At 35.2% G+C, this 19,825-nt stretch overlaps 1 protein-coding gene across 1 annotated transcript in view; it reads left to right on the forward strand.

Moving 5' to 3' along the window:
• The first annotated feature begins 15,822 nt into the window (after positions 1-15,822).
• The window catches only part of LOC129224192 (beta-scruin-like), a 71,268-nt gene continuing 67,265 nt past the window's right edge, over positions 15,823-19,825 (forward strand). The window contains exons 1-2 of the mRNA XM_054858610.1: positions 15,823-15,945; positions 16,727-16,902. Of these exons, the coding sequence (XP_054714585.1) occupies positions 15,871-15,945; positions 16,727-16,902 (251 nt within the window). The 5' untranslated portion in view covers positions 15,823-15,870. The remainder of the gene's footprint in view (positions 15,946-16,726; positions 16,903-19,825) is intronic.

Below are 19,825 nucleotides of genomic sequence, written 5' to 3' on the forward strand. Positions count from 1 at the left end.
TTTCGTAGCAAAATGAAATAAAAAGTGAAAAATAATCTTTGGATGATAGTAGTTGACCAATCACTTAATTTTAATGTAATACAAAAAACCGTGGGGTGCTGTCTATTTACATTTTTGCTTGGACATCAAATGGAAGAAATTCAAGACAACTGATAAGAAGCCCCCCACGCTTTTTTGTATTACATTAAAATTAAGTGATTGGTCAACTACTATCATCCAAAGATTATTTTTCACTTTTTAGTTCATTTTGCTACGAAAGCGTGTTTTTTTTAGTTTTTTAAACTATTATTTTATTTTTCTGTTTTTTAGTCTTATGTTGGACAATTATCAGGCGACGAAATTATTTATGAAACGAGTGCGAGGTAATATCTTTCATATTTATATTACTTTGAAAATTTGAGATGTATTTGAATAAAAGTTTTGTTCTACAATGGTCTGATCAGTAATGAATTTCCAACTGAAAGCTCGCCTAAATTTTGGCGCGAAATTAGTTAAAAACAATCATATTTCGTGTTCTAATTACCTTGGAACATTGGAACAAATTTTGTCTGATGCAGAAAAATTAAAGGTTTTTGTAGATATTTTTAAATAATTTTTGCGAGCATTTTTTAATGTATTTTTTAAAAATTTTCCTTTTCCACAATGTTGGGTTTATGCCAAAATATTGATTAAAATTGGAGGAAACTAACAATTAAAAGAGTTAATTAATTAATTTGATTATAGAGTATTGCATTGTCATCGGGTCTGAGGTCGCGTGCCAAATTTCAAAAGAATCCGATCGCAGGAAGTGGGCGAAATTTGAGCTGCAAAATTCCGTTACAAGATACATACATACATACATACATACAGGTGAAGCTAATAAAAGCGTGTTAAAAACTATTCATGTTGTTAAGACTACTGTCCAGTATTTTTCTTACATTCCGATCAGAAAATCGCTGGCTAGCTGCAATAGACGCTCCCACTTGTGCCACATTTTTCAGCATTGTTACTCTCTGGAGTCGGACAGGCGCATTTGTTTTCAGTGAAGTACCTATGGCTGTAAAGTTTGATACCCGAACGTGAACTTTGTTCATCTGAACCAGGATCATGTTAGCCAGATTGGAAAAGGAAGCCAAATTCTTGCTAAATAGTAATAAATATCCAAATTGCAGTGTACCCCAGTCTTCAGGATTCAACCTTATTAAATAAGGTTGAACCTTAAAACCTTACTCAATGAGGTTGCAATCCGCCTGCATTTATTTTTCATAAATTTGAAAAATGGGATACAACTGCAATTTGGAAGAAGTAAACAAGAAGAAGCCGTGTTTTCACTGTTAAACTACAGGTTGCGATTGGCACTTTTCAGGGGTGAAAAGCTTGTTCACCAGCGGCACTCAATACGGAGCCGGAAGTGCCACCTCATACTGGGTGAAAAATAGACAATGTTTGAAAGATAGACAGCGGAGGTGAAAAGAAGGAACCTTCGGAGAGAAAAATGGCACCCCTTTACTGATTTCTACTGTAGATCCTCCTACCCCCTCTCCTGTATTTTGTGTTTTTGAATACAATTGTGCAGCTGTTTTTTTTTTTTTTCCTTTTATAGTTTTGATTAATGATTTTCTGCTTTTTAGACATTTATCACATTGAATTCAGTACTAGAAATGATTAAAACTTGTAACTACAGCATTTGATCATATTTCAGAGTTTTCAACATAGTTAAGAAGTGCTCACTGTTTTAATTCATCTGATCGTGCTCTAACTCAGTGTTTCTCCACCTCTTTTTTACCCACGGGCCGGTAAAAGCAAATGAGAAAAATTGCGGGCCAGTGAAATTTTAATCCTTTTCTTAAAAATAAATAAAATAAGTAACAATAATAACTCTGAGGCCGTTTAAAACTTGTCAAAAAATTCTGCGTACTGATGAGATTTTTTAGTAATATTAAAAATAAATAAAACAATAAATATCTACCCCCCTTACTTGGCATCAAAGAGCTGTCACAAATATATTTAAATTTAAAGACGAGTAATTATTTCAATAATCATAGTTAAGTTAATAATCATTTGTAAGAAATTTCTGAAAAATACTCGATTTATTATAAAATTTATGTAAAAAAATAAAATGATATTATTATTTTTATTCTTTAATTTCTTTATTTTCTTTTAATTTACTCATTTACTTATTTATTTTGAGCAAAGAAATAGCAACATGGATGAGGAAAAACCTCTGAGGACCGGTAAAAAATTTCCGAAGACCGGTGCCGGTCGAGAATCGCTGCTCTAACTCCCCACTTGGATTGCTCAAATATTTTAATATGTTATTGACATTTGCTACAGCATGATCCGTACCGAAAATGATGTGTAGAGGTACTTATGAATTGTTTACAAGGAGAGCAAAAAACATTCTGGGATATTACAGTTACTGATAAACAAAATCGTTTCACAAACGTTCACAATTTCAATCAAGAGTAACAAAATAAAATGCACAGAAGTTTTTCGACAGCTTAAAAACCAAATGAAATTTCTAACGCTATATTATCGGCTTCACAAAACACCATCGAGATACCGCTAACAGGAAATGATTCCAGCACTTGAATGAAAAGCAAAAAAAAAAGGTAGACGGAGAGAGATTTTTTTTTCAGTTATGTTTTTTATGTTTATTTTTTCCCACTGTTGTATTCTGTCATACTCTACGAAGCACAAGAATCATTTTTATATTCAGGTTCTCACTTGTTGATTATTGATAATCTTATTGCCGGTTATTACTTTGGTGATTAAATGTTGCTTATCGAGTACTCAAGAAAATAACGATAGATACTTTTAGTAGCGTTTTGAATGACGGAAATAGCACGACAGTAACGGTTGAACAATAAAAAGCAGTAAACGTACTTTTAATTGTGTTTGAAAGCCCTAAAAGCTACAAAGTGATCAAAAGCTGTACTTACTTGTTATTTTGGTGATTAATCCAAGAAAAGTTGAGTCTTAATCCAATATTTTAGTTAATTCAATTTGAACGCCACATCGAGCAAGTTGTCTTACGTCCGCCATATTGAAGTGGTTGAATGAATGTCAGAGTCAAAGCGCATGCGTTACGATTCATTCTGCGATTGCCTGCTGTTTTGGCACCCCTGGTCTATTTCCTGGCCAGCATGGCATCCTTGAGCATCATGCTTTTACCTTAGGGATAATATATTCACTCGTCTGGAACCCCTGGTTATAACAGTGTTGGCTTACTCTGTTTTCTATTATCAACGCGTCAATTGTCACAGCTTTATCATTCAAGCGAAATCAATTTTACAGACAAACTACTTTTTTTGCAGACGTTGCACTATCCACCTCTTATGAGGATGTCTCACGGGACACAAAGAACGCGCACCGGAAGTCCAGAGATGTGGATAAAATCGCGTACCCAGGAGAAGCGTGGAGGGTCGACGACTACCCAGAGAAGGAGCTCTCCAAGAGAAGAAGTCAAGATTTGGTGTACAAGGAGAAGGTCAACAGGCACTATAGAGCAGACACTCCACAAGAACCGATGGGCAGGTACCGCATGGCACACGAATTCGATGTCAAAGAGCCAGAAACGACTAAGCAATCGCGAAGCAGAGAAATGGCCGGAAGAGAAGTCTGGACACATCAGGAAGACGGCGGGAATGATTTCGAAACGTATGTCTACGAATATAAGAATGATAATTATCAGTCACCTAGAGTCAACAGACATGGCCGGGTGAATGAGTACGGAACCAACGAGAGAAGGGACTCGTACAATGCTCGGCGATATTCACCAGAAAATATGGACAGGAGGCACCGCAAGGAATCTGTTAGGCATAATGAAAGAATGCCTTTACAGGTAAAATCTTTTCAGAACTTTTTCTTGTAAATTTAAGAAATCGCTTTTACTCATTTCGCAATCGTCAAGAATGATTGTGCAATGAATGACGGGCCTACGCAGGCCCATCATTTCGAATTCTTCCGGGGTGGGGGGGGGGAGGTTGTGTGCTCAAGGTAAATTCTTTCGGAAGACAGCAGAAGCCACGCCCACTTGCAGGAGAAAATATTAATTTTTCAAATCCGGGGAGGGGGCAATTCACTCCCCGAAATGACGGGCCCCTGTCTACGACTAGGACATGTGCATCTCGTTAGTAGTCAAATGCTGAACTGATCAGCGTTGCTTGAATCTACTTTTTTTTTGTAAAAGGGACTGAGTGCTTCAAAGTTCAGCACGAAAGGAAACAATTTATTCAACCCCGTTGAAATCCACAAAACTCAAAAACAGCCTAAGAATATTTGGATGCCTCAGTTTCCAAATCGATTAACTCCACTTAAAAAAAAAATCCTTATTTCTGCTTGAATAGTGCTTTATCAATGCTCAGCATGTGAATTTATATTAAAGTTTTGGTTCGGTACATTTCTGATCTTGCGATGGCAGAAAATGTAACACGAGAGCCCATTCACTCCTATGCATAACACTATTTTCTTCATCACTTTTCTCGACTTTTTGTTTTATGGAGATAGCCGATTTGGAAGTGAAGCATCCATTTAATAACTATTCATCCAGCAGGTTCATCAGAACCATCAGTGATGAAACAATCATCATTAAGTTCGTTACCATAAGTAATTCATATTACGGAACAAAACACTTCTAGTTCCCGAGGATTACTCAGAACCATTAGTAGCTAAACGCTCATCAAGAAGATAAATTTCATCAGTACTCATATTCAGGTGCAAAATGCATCTGATCACCGGGGATTTATCAGAACCGCCAGAAGCAATGACTATCAAGTGAATTTCCATAAGTAACTTGTATTCAAGTGCAAAATGCATCTAATCACCGGGGATTCATCAAATCACGCAAATTTAACGTCATCCTCAATTTTAGGATCCTCGTCAATTTTTTGGAACATTGACCGAAACGAAAACCAGTGTTTGATATTTCCGTCGAATTCAGTAAGTTGCAGTTTCAGTAAATTTATACTCAAACGATTTGTTGACGGGGAGCTGTTTTATTCTTGCTGTGCTGGATTTTCAAAAGTTTTAAAAAAGTCTTGGTAATGAACTCTTGCAGAGGTGAAAATGGAAGTGCATTCTTCCCGAGCGCTAATAGCGCTCTCTACACGTAATGGGGAAGATGCAAAATAAGTTGTTAGCCATAAATTAGTTTAAGAAACCTTTAACATTTAAATAGTTCTAATTAAATTAGCACACAAATAAATTATAGATAGGAACAAGGATTAGTTTAGTGCCAATTGATTCAAGATTTAGATACGTATAAAGGTGGGGGGTTTTTTTCTTTTAGTATAAAACAATTCGCAACTCCAACAAACTATAGGGGACGCTGCAGCCACTGTCTAATGGCGGATGAAAAAGGTAAAACAAATGCACGCCGTAACGTATGTAATATGCTTCTAAGCTTAGTAAATGACAGAAATTTTTGTTCGTATGTATGATTTTTTTTTTTTTTTTTTGGTCTTCATTCTTTTGAAAATATTTTTCAAAGTCTTTTGGTTATTCTGACTCATATAGAAAGAGATGAGAAATCGAAAAGTATTACGAAAGTAAAAAATTAATGCAAAACACACAGAAAGTTGTTCTGAAGCAGCCATTTTCACGATGTTGAATTCGATATTCATAAATTTTTTGTTCACTTCGAACAACATTTTAATTTTGTACTGTTTTTTTTTTTTTTTTACTGTTGCATTAGTACTTATTATGTCCAGTTTCGTGATATTTCCGGCATTTGTTGACATCATTGACACATAGTGCACATACGTGACCTTAAGACTGTCAAGAGTAACATTCAATTTTAGATAATTTGCTAGCAAAAATACCCGGCGTTGCCTGGGTCAATAATAATTATGAGAAAAAATCGTTACTTGCTTTTGTTTTCTGTTTAAGTGAAAGAATTTAAAACACGTCTTTTTTGACGTGATTAAAAATCGAGTTTCTTCCTTACCCATAAAACTAAAATAACAATAAGTATAAAGAACGAAATAAGTATTGATTTAGAAACGAAAGAACGATATTTAAGCATATACAAATTTCCACAGTATGACCATGGAGTATAAAACATTCTCTGTATGGCTATTGAAGTACGAAGTGTTTAAAAAAAATGTAGCTGTGCTCGTAATCTCCTCTTATACTTGCTTTAGTTATTTTGGGAAATTTGAATCATTGTGGGCTCTTGGTGCGATTTTACCGAATTTGCGGGAATCGTTTTGGGATACCTTCGATGATGCTCCCCCTCCTTTCCTTACTTTGTAAAACGATATGATATTAATTTTCGTTACAGAGATATTGTCACCAGATGCTGAGATACTTTTGGCCACCATAAAATGGCGCTAAAGAGTTTCATCCGAAATGCTCGCAAAATAAGTAGTAAAATTTGGCGATTGTTTGAAATTGTGCAAAAAGGAAAATTAATGGAAGTTTTTGTGCTGTTTATGGATTTGCCTAATTTAGTTGCTGGATTTTTTAACACAATAAAAAAAAGTTTTTTTTTTAAGATTCTTTGATTGGCGATATTTTGTTTACATGGTGAGAGCTGAGAAACATTATGACGCAGTCTTTGACTTCAAAAACCGCGACAGTTGAAAAAACTGCCAAATGCATCCGCTACTGAAGTCTTTCTGTATTAATTTTGGCGAGGTTTCTGCTGTTAGATTGGATAATGATTAAAAAATCCAATCAGCACAAATAATAAAAGAAAAGACCCATTAATTACACTAAAATTACGTTTAAATGGAAAACAATCAATGAAATCTAGTATTATTAGTCAATCTTGGGATAAAAACGTTTCTTTAAGATTTGACTTGAGAAAAGCCTCAAACAGTCAGACGAAACACAAAAACATTCAACAATTCTAACTATGAACTGGGAGTTGAGATGATACACTAAATAATGAATTGGGTTGAGGAAGCCTTCGAACATGGACCAAAAAAAGCTCATAACTCGTTTTTCATACAACTTAGAACTTTCTAACAGATGCCATCTTCAGCAGAAAAATAAGCGCTTTCGATGGACACACAATTTTAATATGTGCACGTATTTTTTCACCGTCATATTGGGGATTTATGCGAAAATTTGGGCAAATTAGAATAAAAAAGGAACTATCAATCGGATTTTTTTCGAACTGGTCTACAAACCTCCCCAGTACCAAAAACAACAAACGGTGAAAGTTTCAGCCAAATCTGCCGGGTAGTTTCTGAGATCTTAGGGAACAAATTTACCAAACTCCATTTTTATGTATACAGATTTCAATGACTATATGATTGAATATCAAAAGAGGAAGACGATATTTCATTCTTTTACTTAGCTGCCGTAAATTGTTTTATTTACTTAAGTGAGTTATTTCCTCGAATCAGTTCGTTTTAATTCTCGCTGTTTCATTGTTTCTATTTCTCAACTAAATGATAAAATTCGGTCATTCTTTGCTGTGTGAATCATTTACAAAATGCTCACGGTTATGTAGTGGTAGTACTGTTTTAAATCATCATGCATTTAATTCATTCGTCATGGAAATGATTTTAACTGATAAGCGAAATCTTGTCAAGATACGTTATTCTTTCCCACAATACTAAACCATAACCATAAACAGATTTTTGGTGAAATTCTTTTACCGAGCTTTTCTTTTTTAGTGTTTAAATTCTTAACGTTCTTTCTGGATTTTTCAATCCGTTCTGCGATAAATATTTTCAAGAATATTTACAGTGGCTCCCAAAAGTGTTCGTACACTTTGAAATTTTTTAGTAAAACCAAAATAACTCGAAACTGAATTCAAATATGGAGTCTAATATTTTTTTACATCATTCCTATGTCATTCTAAATACAACCCATTGGTTTTTTCAAAATATTAACAGATCTACTTTTTGAAATGGGTCAGAAAACGAAGAGACAGAGAAATAACACGCCACAAAAGTCATCGTACACTCAAATATTTTCGAATAAATTCATGATTAAAATTATCATATGCCGTTTATTAATATTTTTGCATTGTGTTGACCCTTATAAGTCATTTGGCTTTAATTTTTTGTTTATTTATTCCTTAATATTGTGCTTATTGCTATAAAATCGCTGGTATTCGTAAAAAACCGCAAACACCATTCAAAATTCGAATTTGTTTCCCACAGTTGCGGTAAATTGGTTTGAAATGACTCTAAATTAGTTAATTTATTTGTTTGTATAGTAGAGTTCTTGATAAAATGCTTTAAAGAAAGGAATCGGACCGAAAACAAGGTAAGAAAAGGTCATCCGGCAAAGTTGACAAAACGTGATCGGAGATTTAAAGTTGAAAAACTTATAAAAAAATACACATTTGAGTGCTGTAAAAGTTTCTACAGAGTTAGAAGAAAAGTTTTACGTTTAATTTTCACCTAAAATTGTTCACCAAGTTCTCTGATTAGCTGGATTAAATAGGGCCTCTTTCCGCAGAAATTTTCTTGTTCGCACGAAAAACACAAAGCTTACGCTTTTCGTCGCAAAATCAAGGATAAATAAGCGAAAAACGTTTTAAAATTACGTCTCATTTACAGATAAAAATGAATTTAACATTTTTGGTTAAATTGTTGCATAATTGTAAGTAGAAGAAAAAAATAGGAACTTAATCTTAAGAACTTAGTTGGATCAGTTAATCACGACGGTGGAGGTGTTCTAGTGTGAGGGTGCATATCAGCATCAGGACTTGGTAGTTTGGAATTTTTTGATGAAATAATAAATCATACTGTTCCTTTAAATATTTTAAAAACCAATTTTGAACTCTTAACCAAAAATTTGGTTATTGGAAACAACTTTGTTTTTTATCAAGATAACGATATGAAGCACTCGGTTTTCAACGTTTGCGTCTAGTGCCTCAAAAATCGTCCTAAAATTCAGAAAATACCCCCTCAATCTCCAGATTTGAACTTAATGTAACGTATTTAGAGATATCTATAGGCTAGATTACGAAAATACGGCTTTAAAACGAAAATAGAGCTAGAAACAGTAAGACTCGAAGTGTGGTTGAACACTTACTCAGAAATTACGCAAAAAAAGAAAGAAAAAGAATGAAATCTATTCCCAGGCATTTAAAAGGTGTTATGAATACTGTATGATATTCTACTAATTAATAACTTAATAAAAAAATTTGATTATTCAATAATATATAGAAAATTTTAAAGTGTACGAAGACTTTTGGGACATGGAATTTCCGGCACCTTTTGGTTTTTGATTTTTTTAAAATTAACTTTTAATATTTTTGAAAAACTTTCCATGTAGTTTTGTTAAAAAATAATCATAGATCTTATAAGTAAATACCTATTCCGAAATATTAATTCTAACCAATGGATTGGAGCCTATTTCGTTGAAAATCGTAGGTGTACGAAGACTTTTGGGAGCCACTGTATTTGCATACTGTCCATTTCAGTTAGATGCTGTAGTAACAAGGTTATTTAAATCAATTATGTGGAATTAGGTTAAGGAAAAGCAGTAATTTTTCAGCATGACCCTAGTGTCCAGCCAATGTTGTTAAGTTCGCTTCTTTTTATCGAAATAAAAAACTAATATTTATTCAAATTCACTCAGAACAAGATAAATAAAATGTGTAGTCAGTTTTTTAGCAGATATTTTTGATGTAACGCTGCTGCGAATGACGATTCCAAATGATGAATTACGCAAAAAAAAAAAAAAAAAAAAAAAAAAAAAAACACTTAACAAACTGTTTGTTTTGCCCAAAACGGAACACGTGGAACGCAATGTTTTACCTTTTTCGGCAATTTTATAAATCACCGCAAGGTAGCGTATTCGAGCTCTAGAGTTGCGAATAAGGCGAAATTTCGTGGTCGTACATTATTCTGTTTCTGAAATATATTTACACTAAAAATAATAAAAAAACATTTTTTTTTAAATACTAAGCACTTTTCATAATGCACTCAAAAGGAAAAAATTACTTTTCTGGGTTAGAGAGGACAATTTCAGTATTCCTGTAGTTTTCAATTATTCCAAGGAAATGACATCACAAACGAAGATAAGTGCGGCTCAAGTCATTTCAAATTAAAACTTTCCCAATACGAAAAATATGCAAGTTTCAAAACTCAAAGTTATGATTGAAAGCTAGATAATGATAAGAAATTCTCCTCATGACTTGAGTCGCACTTTTCTTCATTTGTGGTGGTATTTTCTTTGGAATAATTGAAAACTACAGAAATATTTAAATTGTCTTTTCTGACTCAGAAAAGTTATATTGTCCTTTTGAGTGCATTATGAAAAGTGCTTAGTATTTTAAAAAATAAAATCTGTTATTTTATTACACAAACAATACGTTTTTATTGCACTAAGAGAGGAAATGACCTGAGTGGAGTCAGAACCCCCCAGAACGCGAATCTCACTCACTCCCAAAGCAATAGCTTCTTCAGCTCGGCTACCAAGATCGGTTTACGTTCCACTAATAAGAGTTTACCTGCTCTGCGCCGATTCTTATTTTTACGCATGCGCTTTGAGTTTTACTCAAACCATAATGCAAGGTTCTTCCGACAATTCCAGTTTTTTAAACAATGATGCTACTCAGAATTCGTATAACGTTACACCCATTGATAATGGAAACCTTACACATTTTTCTTAATAGTGTGATGGGTCGGTCAAAAATTTCATAAAGGGTTTACCGCAATCAAATGAAACGGCATTCCTACCCAACAATAGCAGTAGATATAATATATACAGGATTTCCAGAAATAATCTGACTGATTTCAAAATTTATAACGGAAAAGAGTTAATGATAAAAAAACAAATTCTTGTCGAAAATTCATGTGGTGGACCGTAATTTTTTTCTCCAGAGTTACAAATTTTAGTGCGAAAATTTTTCAATAGATGGCGCTGCAGATAGTAACCTTTTAAGTCAAAAAAGAAGGATTGAAATTCACCGATTTTTCCTCCGATTGCAAAATGTGGTTGAGCCCGTGGTAGACATTTTGAAAATATTGTTGCGTAATTTTGTTTATTAAAAACATTTCACGAAAAACGATGATTTAATTTTCTATTTTTCTTTGATTTATTGTAAGATCTGTGTAGCGCCAAAATTAGAAAATTCTTGAACTAAAATTTGGAACTCTGGGGAACAAAACTTATAGCCCGCCACATGGATTTTCTGCAAGAATTATTTTTTTATCATTAACCGTTTTCCTGCTATAAATTTTAGAAAACAGTCAGTCGACTTCAGGACACCCTTTATACTAAAGTTCTTTTCGAGACTTCACCTGAAATGGCAGGGCATGGTACCATCGCACGATTACAATATTAACTAGTATGTTGTGGCCATCACGAAACTTTCTTCTATAATTTTTCCTTTTTCTGATCCCTCCCCATGCTTGACGAGGAAGCAATATTCCTAACAAAAACAAAATTACACATGCAAAAACTTGACGACCATCCCAATGTCTGAATTATTGTAAAAACAAAACAAAGAGCGCAAATTGAAAGTTACTTTAAAAGCCTTACTTGAATTAATTAAAAATATTTTATTTATTAACAAACATAAGATGGCAACAGTTAAAAATTTTAAATCATTGAGATAATATTTCCGATCATTTCCATACAATTAAAATCACGAGAAATACGCAGACGACAATCTATTACGATTTATCTTTCTTATTATATTGTTGCATTAATAAAACTATTTTTATTCGCAAAAAAAAAAAAAAAAAAAAAAAAAAAATCAACACCTCTTGGAGCGATTGGAGTCAAAATTGAACCAAAGCCTGTTTACGTATGGATTCACATATATTCCAAATTTCAACCAGAACGTAGCATTACTTCTTGAGATAGGGCACTCACAATGGAAAAAAAGAACGGGCGATTGCGCTACCCCCTTTTTACTTTCTTCTATATCTAATATATAGAAGAAAGTATTGGATTCGTGCAAATTTTCGAATTTCGAATTTTGACGGATTCGTACGTTTTGATGTGCGCTGAGTCCATTTCGACCATTTTTGGAAAATGTCTGTCTGTCTGTGTGTATGTGTGTGTGTATGTATGTATGTGTGTGTGTATGTATGTGTGTCACGTCTGTGTGTGACCAGTTTTTTGTGGCCGCTCTACAACAAAAACTACCGCATGAAATCGAACGAAATTTTGTACACATATGTGCCCCTATGTGAACTTGTGCCCATTAGTTTTTGGCGCGAATTCCTCCAAGGGGGGTGGAGCAATGGGACGTTTTTCGAGTTACGCGTGCTTGCTATTCCTCAGGAAGTAACTGGCGGAATCAAACAAAATTTGGTCCATATGTTGGTATTAACAGGAACAGGTGCTGATTCAATTTTGGTGTCAATAACTCAAACGGGGGTTGAGCTATAGAACGTTTTTTGTCGTCAATTGTGACTGCTATATCTCAAGAAATAATGAACGGAATGAAAGAAAAATTTATCGGCAAGTAGCCCTTAGTGGGTATAAGAGCTGATTTTATTTTTGTGTCAACAGCTAAAAAGGGGGTAGCGCAAACACTCGTTCTTTTTTTCCATTTTGAGTGCCCTATCTCAAGAAGTAATGCTACGTTCTGGTTGAAATTTGGAATATATGTGAATCCATATGTAAACAGGCTCAGGTTTAATTTTGACGCCGATCGCTTCAAGAGGTGTTGATTTTTTTTTTTTTTTTTTTGCGAATAAAAATATTTTTATTAATGCAACAATAAGAAAGATAAATCGTAATAGATTGTCGTCTGCGTATTTCTCGTGATTTTAATTGTATGGAAATGATAGGAAATATTATCTCAACTAGCAGCGTGCCCGGCGTTGCACGGGCTACCTAAAAAATGTAAGAGCAGTCCAGTTGATGCTTTTGTAGTACACTGACACTAGTTTCTAACGCGTTAAGGAATAAATAAATGCGCGTAAAGCAAGGTTTGCAAAACACCAGTAAAACATATTTTTGCCAAAACACCTCATCAACGTTAATAATCGTTATCAATGATACAAGTTATGAGTACATTTTCAGTCAGCACAAAAGGGGAAAATTATCAACTATAATCTTTACTCACGTTAAACTGAATTACATCCGATAGACTATATCGGAAATATTTATGCACAATAACAATCCGCTTTTTACATAAAATAGTCTACTACCCGGGTGTTTATTAATGCAACATACCACTCAGATAAATATTTGGATGGATTCTATCCACATGGTCGTACAAGAATTACATCAATCCGTTTTCCAGGTACAAACCCTCAAAGAACTCAAATAACTTGTAAATCACTCATTTACTTTACGACGTGCACGGTCCTCCTCGAAAATGAAAGTTATGTCATGTGACGCGTATTTAACAATCAGGCTTGAACAAAAAAAAACAGCAAAATTTTGCTGCAGATTACGGCAAAATAATCGAAAAGTAAACAACTTAAACACCCTGATTACAGGAAAAGCCTTAAAACAAAAGCCTAATTTTATTTCTTTATATTCGAGAAAAAAAATGGCAACAGATGTTTCTTTTCAATGATTTTCTTCACGCTGTAAATTTTAATAAAAGCGTTCATCCGGAAAGTTGAGTTGAAGCACTGAATAATAATTTGAATGGAGGAAAGCCTTCGAAAAATAGGGATTTGATTTTGAAATCTAAGAGTCATAATTAAAAGTTTTTAATTGATATCTCCGCTAATTATTATCGGAGAATTATGTTAAATAGCCAAACATGAAGACGGGAGGATTACGAATCCATCGATACCTGGTTCGATGGTCAGTTCACTGTCGTTCGGGAGAAGAAGCTTGGACATAGATAGATAGATAGATAGATAGATAGATACTCAGATTTTATATGTATAAGATGATTTAAAATTTTTAACTGTTGCCATCTTATGTTTGTTAACAAATAAAATATTTGTAATTAATTCAAGCAAGGCTTTTAAAATAACTTTCAATTTTCGCTCTTTGCTTTGCTTTTTAGCTGTTGACACCAAAATAAAATCAGCTCTTATACCCACTAAGGGCTACTTGTCAAAACATTTTTGTTTGATTCCGTTCGTTATTTCTTGAGATACAGCAGTCACAATTGACGACAAAAAACGTTCTATAACTCAACCCCCGTTTGAGCTATTGACACCAAAATTGAATCAGCACCTGCTCCTGTTAGGGGCAACATATGGACCAAATTTTGTTTGACTCCGCCAGTTACTTCCTGAGGAATAGCAAGCACGCGTAACTCAAAAAACGTTCCATTGCTCCACCCCCCTTCGAGGAATTCGCGCCAAAAACTAATGGGCACAAGTTCACATAGGGGCACATATGTGTACCAAATTTCGTTCAATTTCATGCGGTAGTTTTTGCTGTAGAGCGGCCACAAAAAACTGGTCACACACAGACGTGACACACATACACACACACACACACACACATACACACACACACACATACACACACACATACACACACACAGACAGACAGACAGACATTTTCCAAAAATACTCGAAATGGACTCAGCACACCTCTAAACGTTCGAATCCGTCAAAATTCGAAATTCGAAAATTTGCACGAATCCAATACTTTCTTCTATTAGATATAGAAGAAAGTAATAAATAGGTCAGTCAAATATCATAAATGTTTCACCATACCAAACTAGTATGTTGTGGCCATCACGAAACTTTCTTCTATATTTTTTTTTTTTTTTTTTTCTGATCCCTCCCCATGCTTGACGAGGAAGCAATATTCCCAACACAAACAAAATGACACATGCAAAAACTTGACGACTATCCCAATGTCTGAATTATTGCAAAAGCATAGCAAAGAGCGAAAATTGAAAGTTATTTTAAAAGCCTTGCTTGAATGAATTACAAATATTTTATTTGTTAACAAGCATAAGATGGCAACAGTTAAAAATTTTAAATCATTGAGATAATATTTCCTACCATTTCCATACAATTAAAATCACGAGAAATACGCAGACGACAATCTATTACGATTTATCTTTCTTATTGTTGCATTAATAAAAATATTTTTATTCGCAAAAAAAAAAAAAAAAAAAAAAAAATCAACACCTCTTGGAGCGATTGGCGTCAAAATAGAACCAAAGCCTGTTTACATATGGATTCACATATATTCCAAATTTCAACCAGAACGTAGCATTACTTCTTGAGATGGGGCACTCAAAATGGAAAAAAAGAACGGGTGATTGCGCTACCCCCTTTTTAGCTGTTGACACAAAAATAAAATCAGTTCTTATACCCACTAAGGGCTACTTGCCGATAAATTTTTCTTTCATTCCGTTCATTATTTCTTGAGATACAGCAGTCACAATTGACGACAAAAAACGTTCTATAGCTCAACCCCCGTTTGAGTTATTGACACCAAAATTGAATCAGCACCTGTTCCTGTTAATACCAACATATGGACCAAATTTTGTTTGATTCCGCCAGTAACTTCCTGAGGAATAGCAAGCACGCGTAACTCGAAAAACGTCCCATTGCTCCACCCCCCTTGGAGGAATTCGCGCCAAAAACTAATGGGCACAAGTTCACATAGGGGCAAATATGTGTACTAAATTTCGTTCGATTTCATGCGGTAGTTTTTGTTGTAGAGCGGCCACAAAAAACTGGTCACACACAGACGTGACACACATACATACACACACACACATACATACACACACACACACAGACAGACAGACATTTTCCAAAAATGGTCGAAATGGACTCAGCACACCTCAAAACGTTCGAATCCGTTAAAATTCGAAATTCGAAAATTTGCACGAATCCAATACTTTCTTCTATATATTAGATATAGAAGAAAGTAAAAATGCAACGGCGCGGTGTTTTCTCCCAAATGAAGCTCTATATATTTATAACACAACTAATAAGGTCCTTTTCGAAATTTCAGCCCCGAATGTCAAGACGTGGTACCATTGCACAAAATGATCCAGGCTATTACGATGACACTGGAGCCATGGTCAAAGCAGCAGTGAAAATACAATCTGCTTTTAGAGGATATAAAACAAGGAAGGATTTCTGGAAACAAAGGGTAATTAGCATTTTCTTTGCCGGTATTTCATTTAGAAAAGTCTTGAAATTATTTCAACAAAAAAAAAAAAAAAAAAAAACAACAATTTATACTGAAAGGCATTCACGGTCGTAATTTTAACGTGAAAGCATGACAAGACAAATCTTTAATGACCTTAATTATTTTTCGAATAAATGAAAGAAAACAGAGTGAATGATGAAAATGATTTCATTTGTGGCTCATATTGGTCAGTTCAATTTGCCATGAAATAGTTATCAGAAAGAGAAAACTATGAAGTTTTGCTACATTTCCAGCATCAAACATTACGGAAAAACTCAATATCCCACTTCAACATTAACAGTTGTAAGAACAAGACACGAGATACAATTGCACAACAATTGCATGCTAGGAGTATCAGTAATGTCGCAATACCCACTGTTGAGATTTTTTGTCTCAAGATTAATAGTACAAGAAGTATTTGCCACATTTACGGTTTTCTCTTCTGTATGGCCGATTCTCTTCGTATTGAACGAAGGTTAGTTGTTTAGCAGGAGGGTTTCGCATTAGCCAAAGCTCTCATAACACATGAAACTTAAACAAAATCAAAGTTTAATCTTTAGTCCTACAAAAGAAACTTTTTCCCAATGCTGTTTTTGATTCGATTTTAAAAAGACATGTTAGAAGTCAAATAATTTTTATGTCTCTAAAAAGTTCTATTGCCAAGCAAACAACGGTATCGCCGAGTTTCACGTTACTCCGATTATCACTTTTCGTCAAATATAATATTGATCCTATTTTTCAGGAACGCATGCGTCGGCAGAGCAGCATCCATGCCAAACAACAATACAGGCTCGATGAGAGATCGATCCCGAGCGTCACCTCCATCGTCGACGATGGGAGTGTCTCGGCTCTGTCCACAAACGCAGATCCGAACATTGGACTCGTTCCACCCCTGCCCACCTTGGACACCACTCAAAAGTAAGAAAGGAATGAGTCATTTCTTCTTGGTAATGCATTGTAGACTTCTCATTAAACCCGACCGGCGAACCATACGATGATGGGGAAAAAAATTAAACTTAGTTGCATTCGAAAAAGCGTAGTAAAGTATGTTCTGGACGTAAATTATTTACCTTCAGGTCTTTAAATCAGAAGAATTTTTTTAGAAATGCCTCCAAATACTCTTTCACACACTTTGCACATAGATATCTTGCCACACGCAGACTGTGAAATCTAAAGGTAGCTTCAATTTCTCGCCAAATCTTTAAATTTAGCGCTTTTCTTGAGCTTTCAACAGATTTTAAGACCTAATATCTGGTATCTCTGAAGCACCTAATGCAACTTGTACCACCGAAGCACAGTAGGTTCCAAAAGTAAACACCCGCTAAGAGCCGGGTTGCGGTAGCGTAGTCGCTTGGCGAGTTGACAAACAATAGAGTTACGGAAATATTTTACATTTGAACGATACTATTTGATATCTTTTTTTGGTTATTTGTTGAAACATTTCAAATTGCTGATAAAAAAAAACTTCTTTATTCGGTAAAGGGCAGGATTACGGTAGCGAGGTTGCTTGGCGCGTTAAGCGATGTTGAACAATGATTTTGAGTTTTAAAGCTACTGTAAATATTTTAAAATGTTTTAGCGAATAGTTTTAAATTTCAAAGAGACTTTAAAAGGTTTTTTTGAAAAATGATCATTTCACATTGGGGGGGGGGGGTGAATTTTTTTATTCAACGGGCTTCCTTTAAAGTCTTAGCACGGGCATCGCCGTGCGGGTACTGCTAGTTTCTAATAAAAGAGGAATGTCACTTTTTTCAATTAATTGTCAAAGCCTTAATGCTCATAGCCTCGATCCTATTGATTCGGTCTCTCAACGCTGTAATATTCTTTTATTATGTAAAACATGGTTTGAAAATGATGATACTAAAATTATTCCATCTTTTAAACGCATTGTGCAATAAAAGCGTCAACATATAAGAGCAGGAGGCGTAGCAGTTTATCACAATGATCTTGATTGCATAAATATTGACAATCCAAATATAGAATTACATGTTTATAATGCTACAAGCTTTAATACGGCTACACAAAACGATATTGGTGAAATGTGTATAGTGGAATATCTCAATGAAGCAAAGCAACAAATTATTATTGCCAACATATATATATATCCAAACAAAAGTATTTCAAGTATTTTTCAATTTATTCATAAACAGCTTTTTAATTATACACAAGATGGTTCTGCTCTAATAAATGAAGATTATTACACAATTCCTTTAATTTTAACCGGAGATGTTAATGTTAATTTTGTTTCTGATCGAGCTAAAAATTTAGTATCGTTTACAATCCAAATTACAATTACAAATGATTAATAAGCCAGAAGAAGCTTCACTACAAGTCACGGAACTGTATTTGATGCAGTCTTTGCAAGATTTTTTGGTAACATACAATGCAAAAATTTCATTGCTTATGATAGCTACCATAAGCCAATTGTTACTTTCATAGGATTAAATTATGATAATAATTTAATCCTATGAAAACTATCACTTCTGCTGACCGTCCCCGTAACGCATTTTTTTTTTTTTTTTTTTGAGCAATCACGATTGCTTATTGTTCTCATTTGTCGGTCCTTGGCGTTGTGGTTCCTTTTTCAGCTTGGACGACGGGCCTCAGCAGCACCACCGCCCACCGGCCTCCGGTCCTGATCAATATCCCCCGGTAGCCGCTTCTCCTGGTCGCTGCCGTCCATATCCTACACAGACGCTCACACACACGCATCGTTACGCACATACACACTCCCACACAAAAGCCGTTACACACATACACACATGCCTAAGTGCATACACACAGGTCTACGCAGACACACAAGCCTACACATGCACACACGTGCGCCTGCATACACATAACCAACTATAGACGCGAAACCCCCAGGAGGAACGGCAGGCTTGGGGGGACAGGAGTCGTTTCTAGAAACAATAAATCCAATGAGTAGGGTTCTGTCGTGATTGCGAAAAACATAATTTGAATTCAAAATTATAGAATTCAAATTAATTTCATCCTTTTATTTTTTTGAGCAATCACGATTGCTTATTGTTCTCATTTGACTGTTTTGATGCCCTATCATTTTATTTTCTCACCGCGCCACCCTCCGCACCATCACCGTCGACCGGGTCCTCACGATGCTGTTCCTATAGCGAAAGCCGTCTCCGGGTTGCATCCATGTCCTACACACACGCGCATACATACACAACTACACACATGCACGCACACACACACAAACACACACATACATCTGCACACATATACACAAACACATACACACAACTACCCTCACATTCATACCTACACACAGACTGAAACACATGCCTACACACACATACACATACCCCCCCCACACACATTCATACACACAACTACCCACACACTTATGCCAGCACACAGACACAAACACACACACACCCTACACACACATACACATACCCCCTACACACAAACACACATACCCCCCACACACAAACACACTCCCTACATACACACACTCGTGATTGCGAAAAACATAATTTGAATTCAAGATGTCAAAATTCAAATTAAATTTTTTCTCTTTTTTTTTCTTTCTTTCTAATGAAGCTGCGATAGAGGCCTTTTGCAGACCTAGTGCGATCCCCCGGCATTGCAACCACTCTTTCACGTGGCACCTCTATTGGTGGGATGCCACTGCTCCGAGAATTTCAACGCCCAGTTTCCCCACTAGATGGAGGAACCTGGGCTCTATTTGATGCGAAACAGCACTAGGAATTCAATTTTGCCAAGAGATACTCCATGCCAAACGAGTACTCGAGGGATCTTTTGCGTGCCGCATAATCATACGATATGAACGCTGTCGATTTTCTGCATCTTGAAAATCCAC

The sequence above is a fragment of the Uloborus diversus genome, chromosome 6, assembly GCF_026930045.1.
Source record: "Uloborus diversus isolate 005 chromosome 6, Udiv.v.3.1, whole genome shotgun sequence".
In the NCBI taxonomy this organism is placed as follows: Eukaryota; Metazoa; Arthropoda; class Arachnida; order Araneae; family Uloboridae; genus Uloborus; species Uloborus diversus.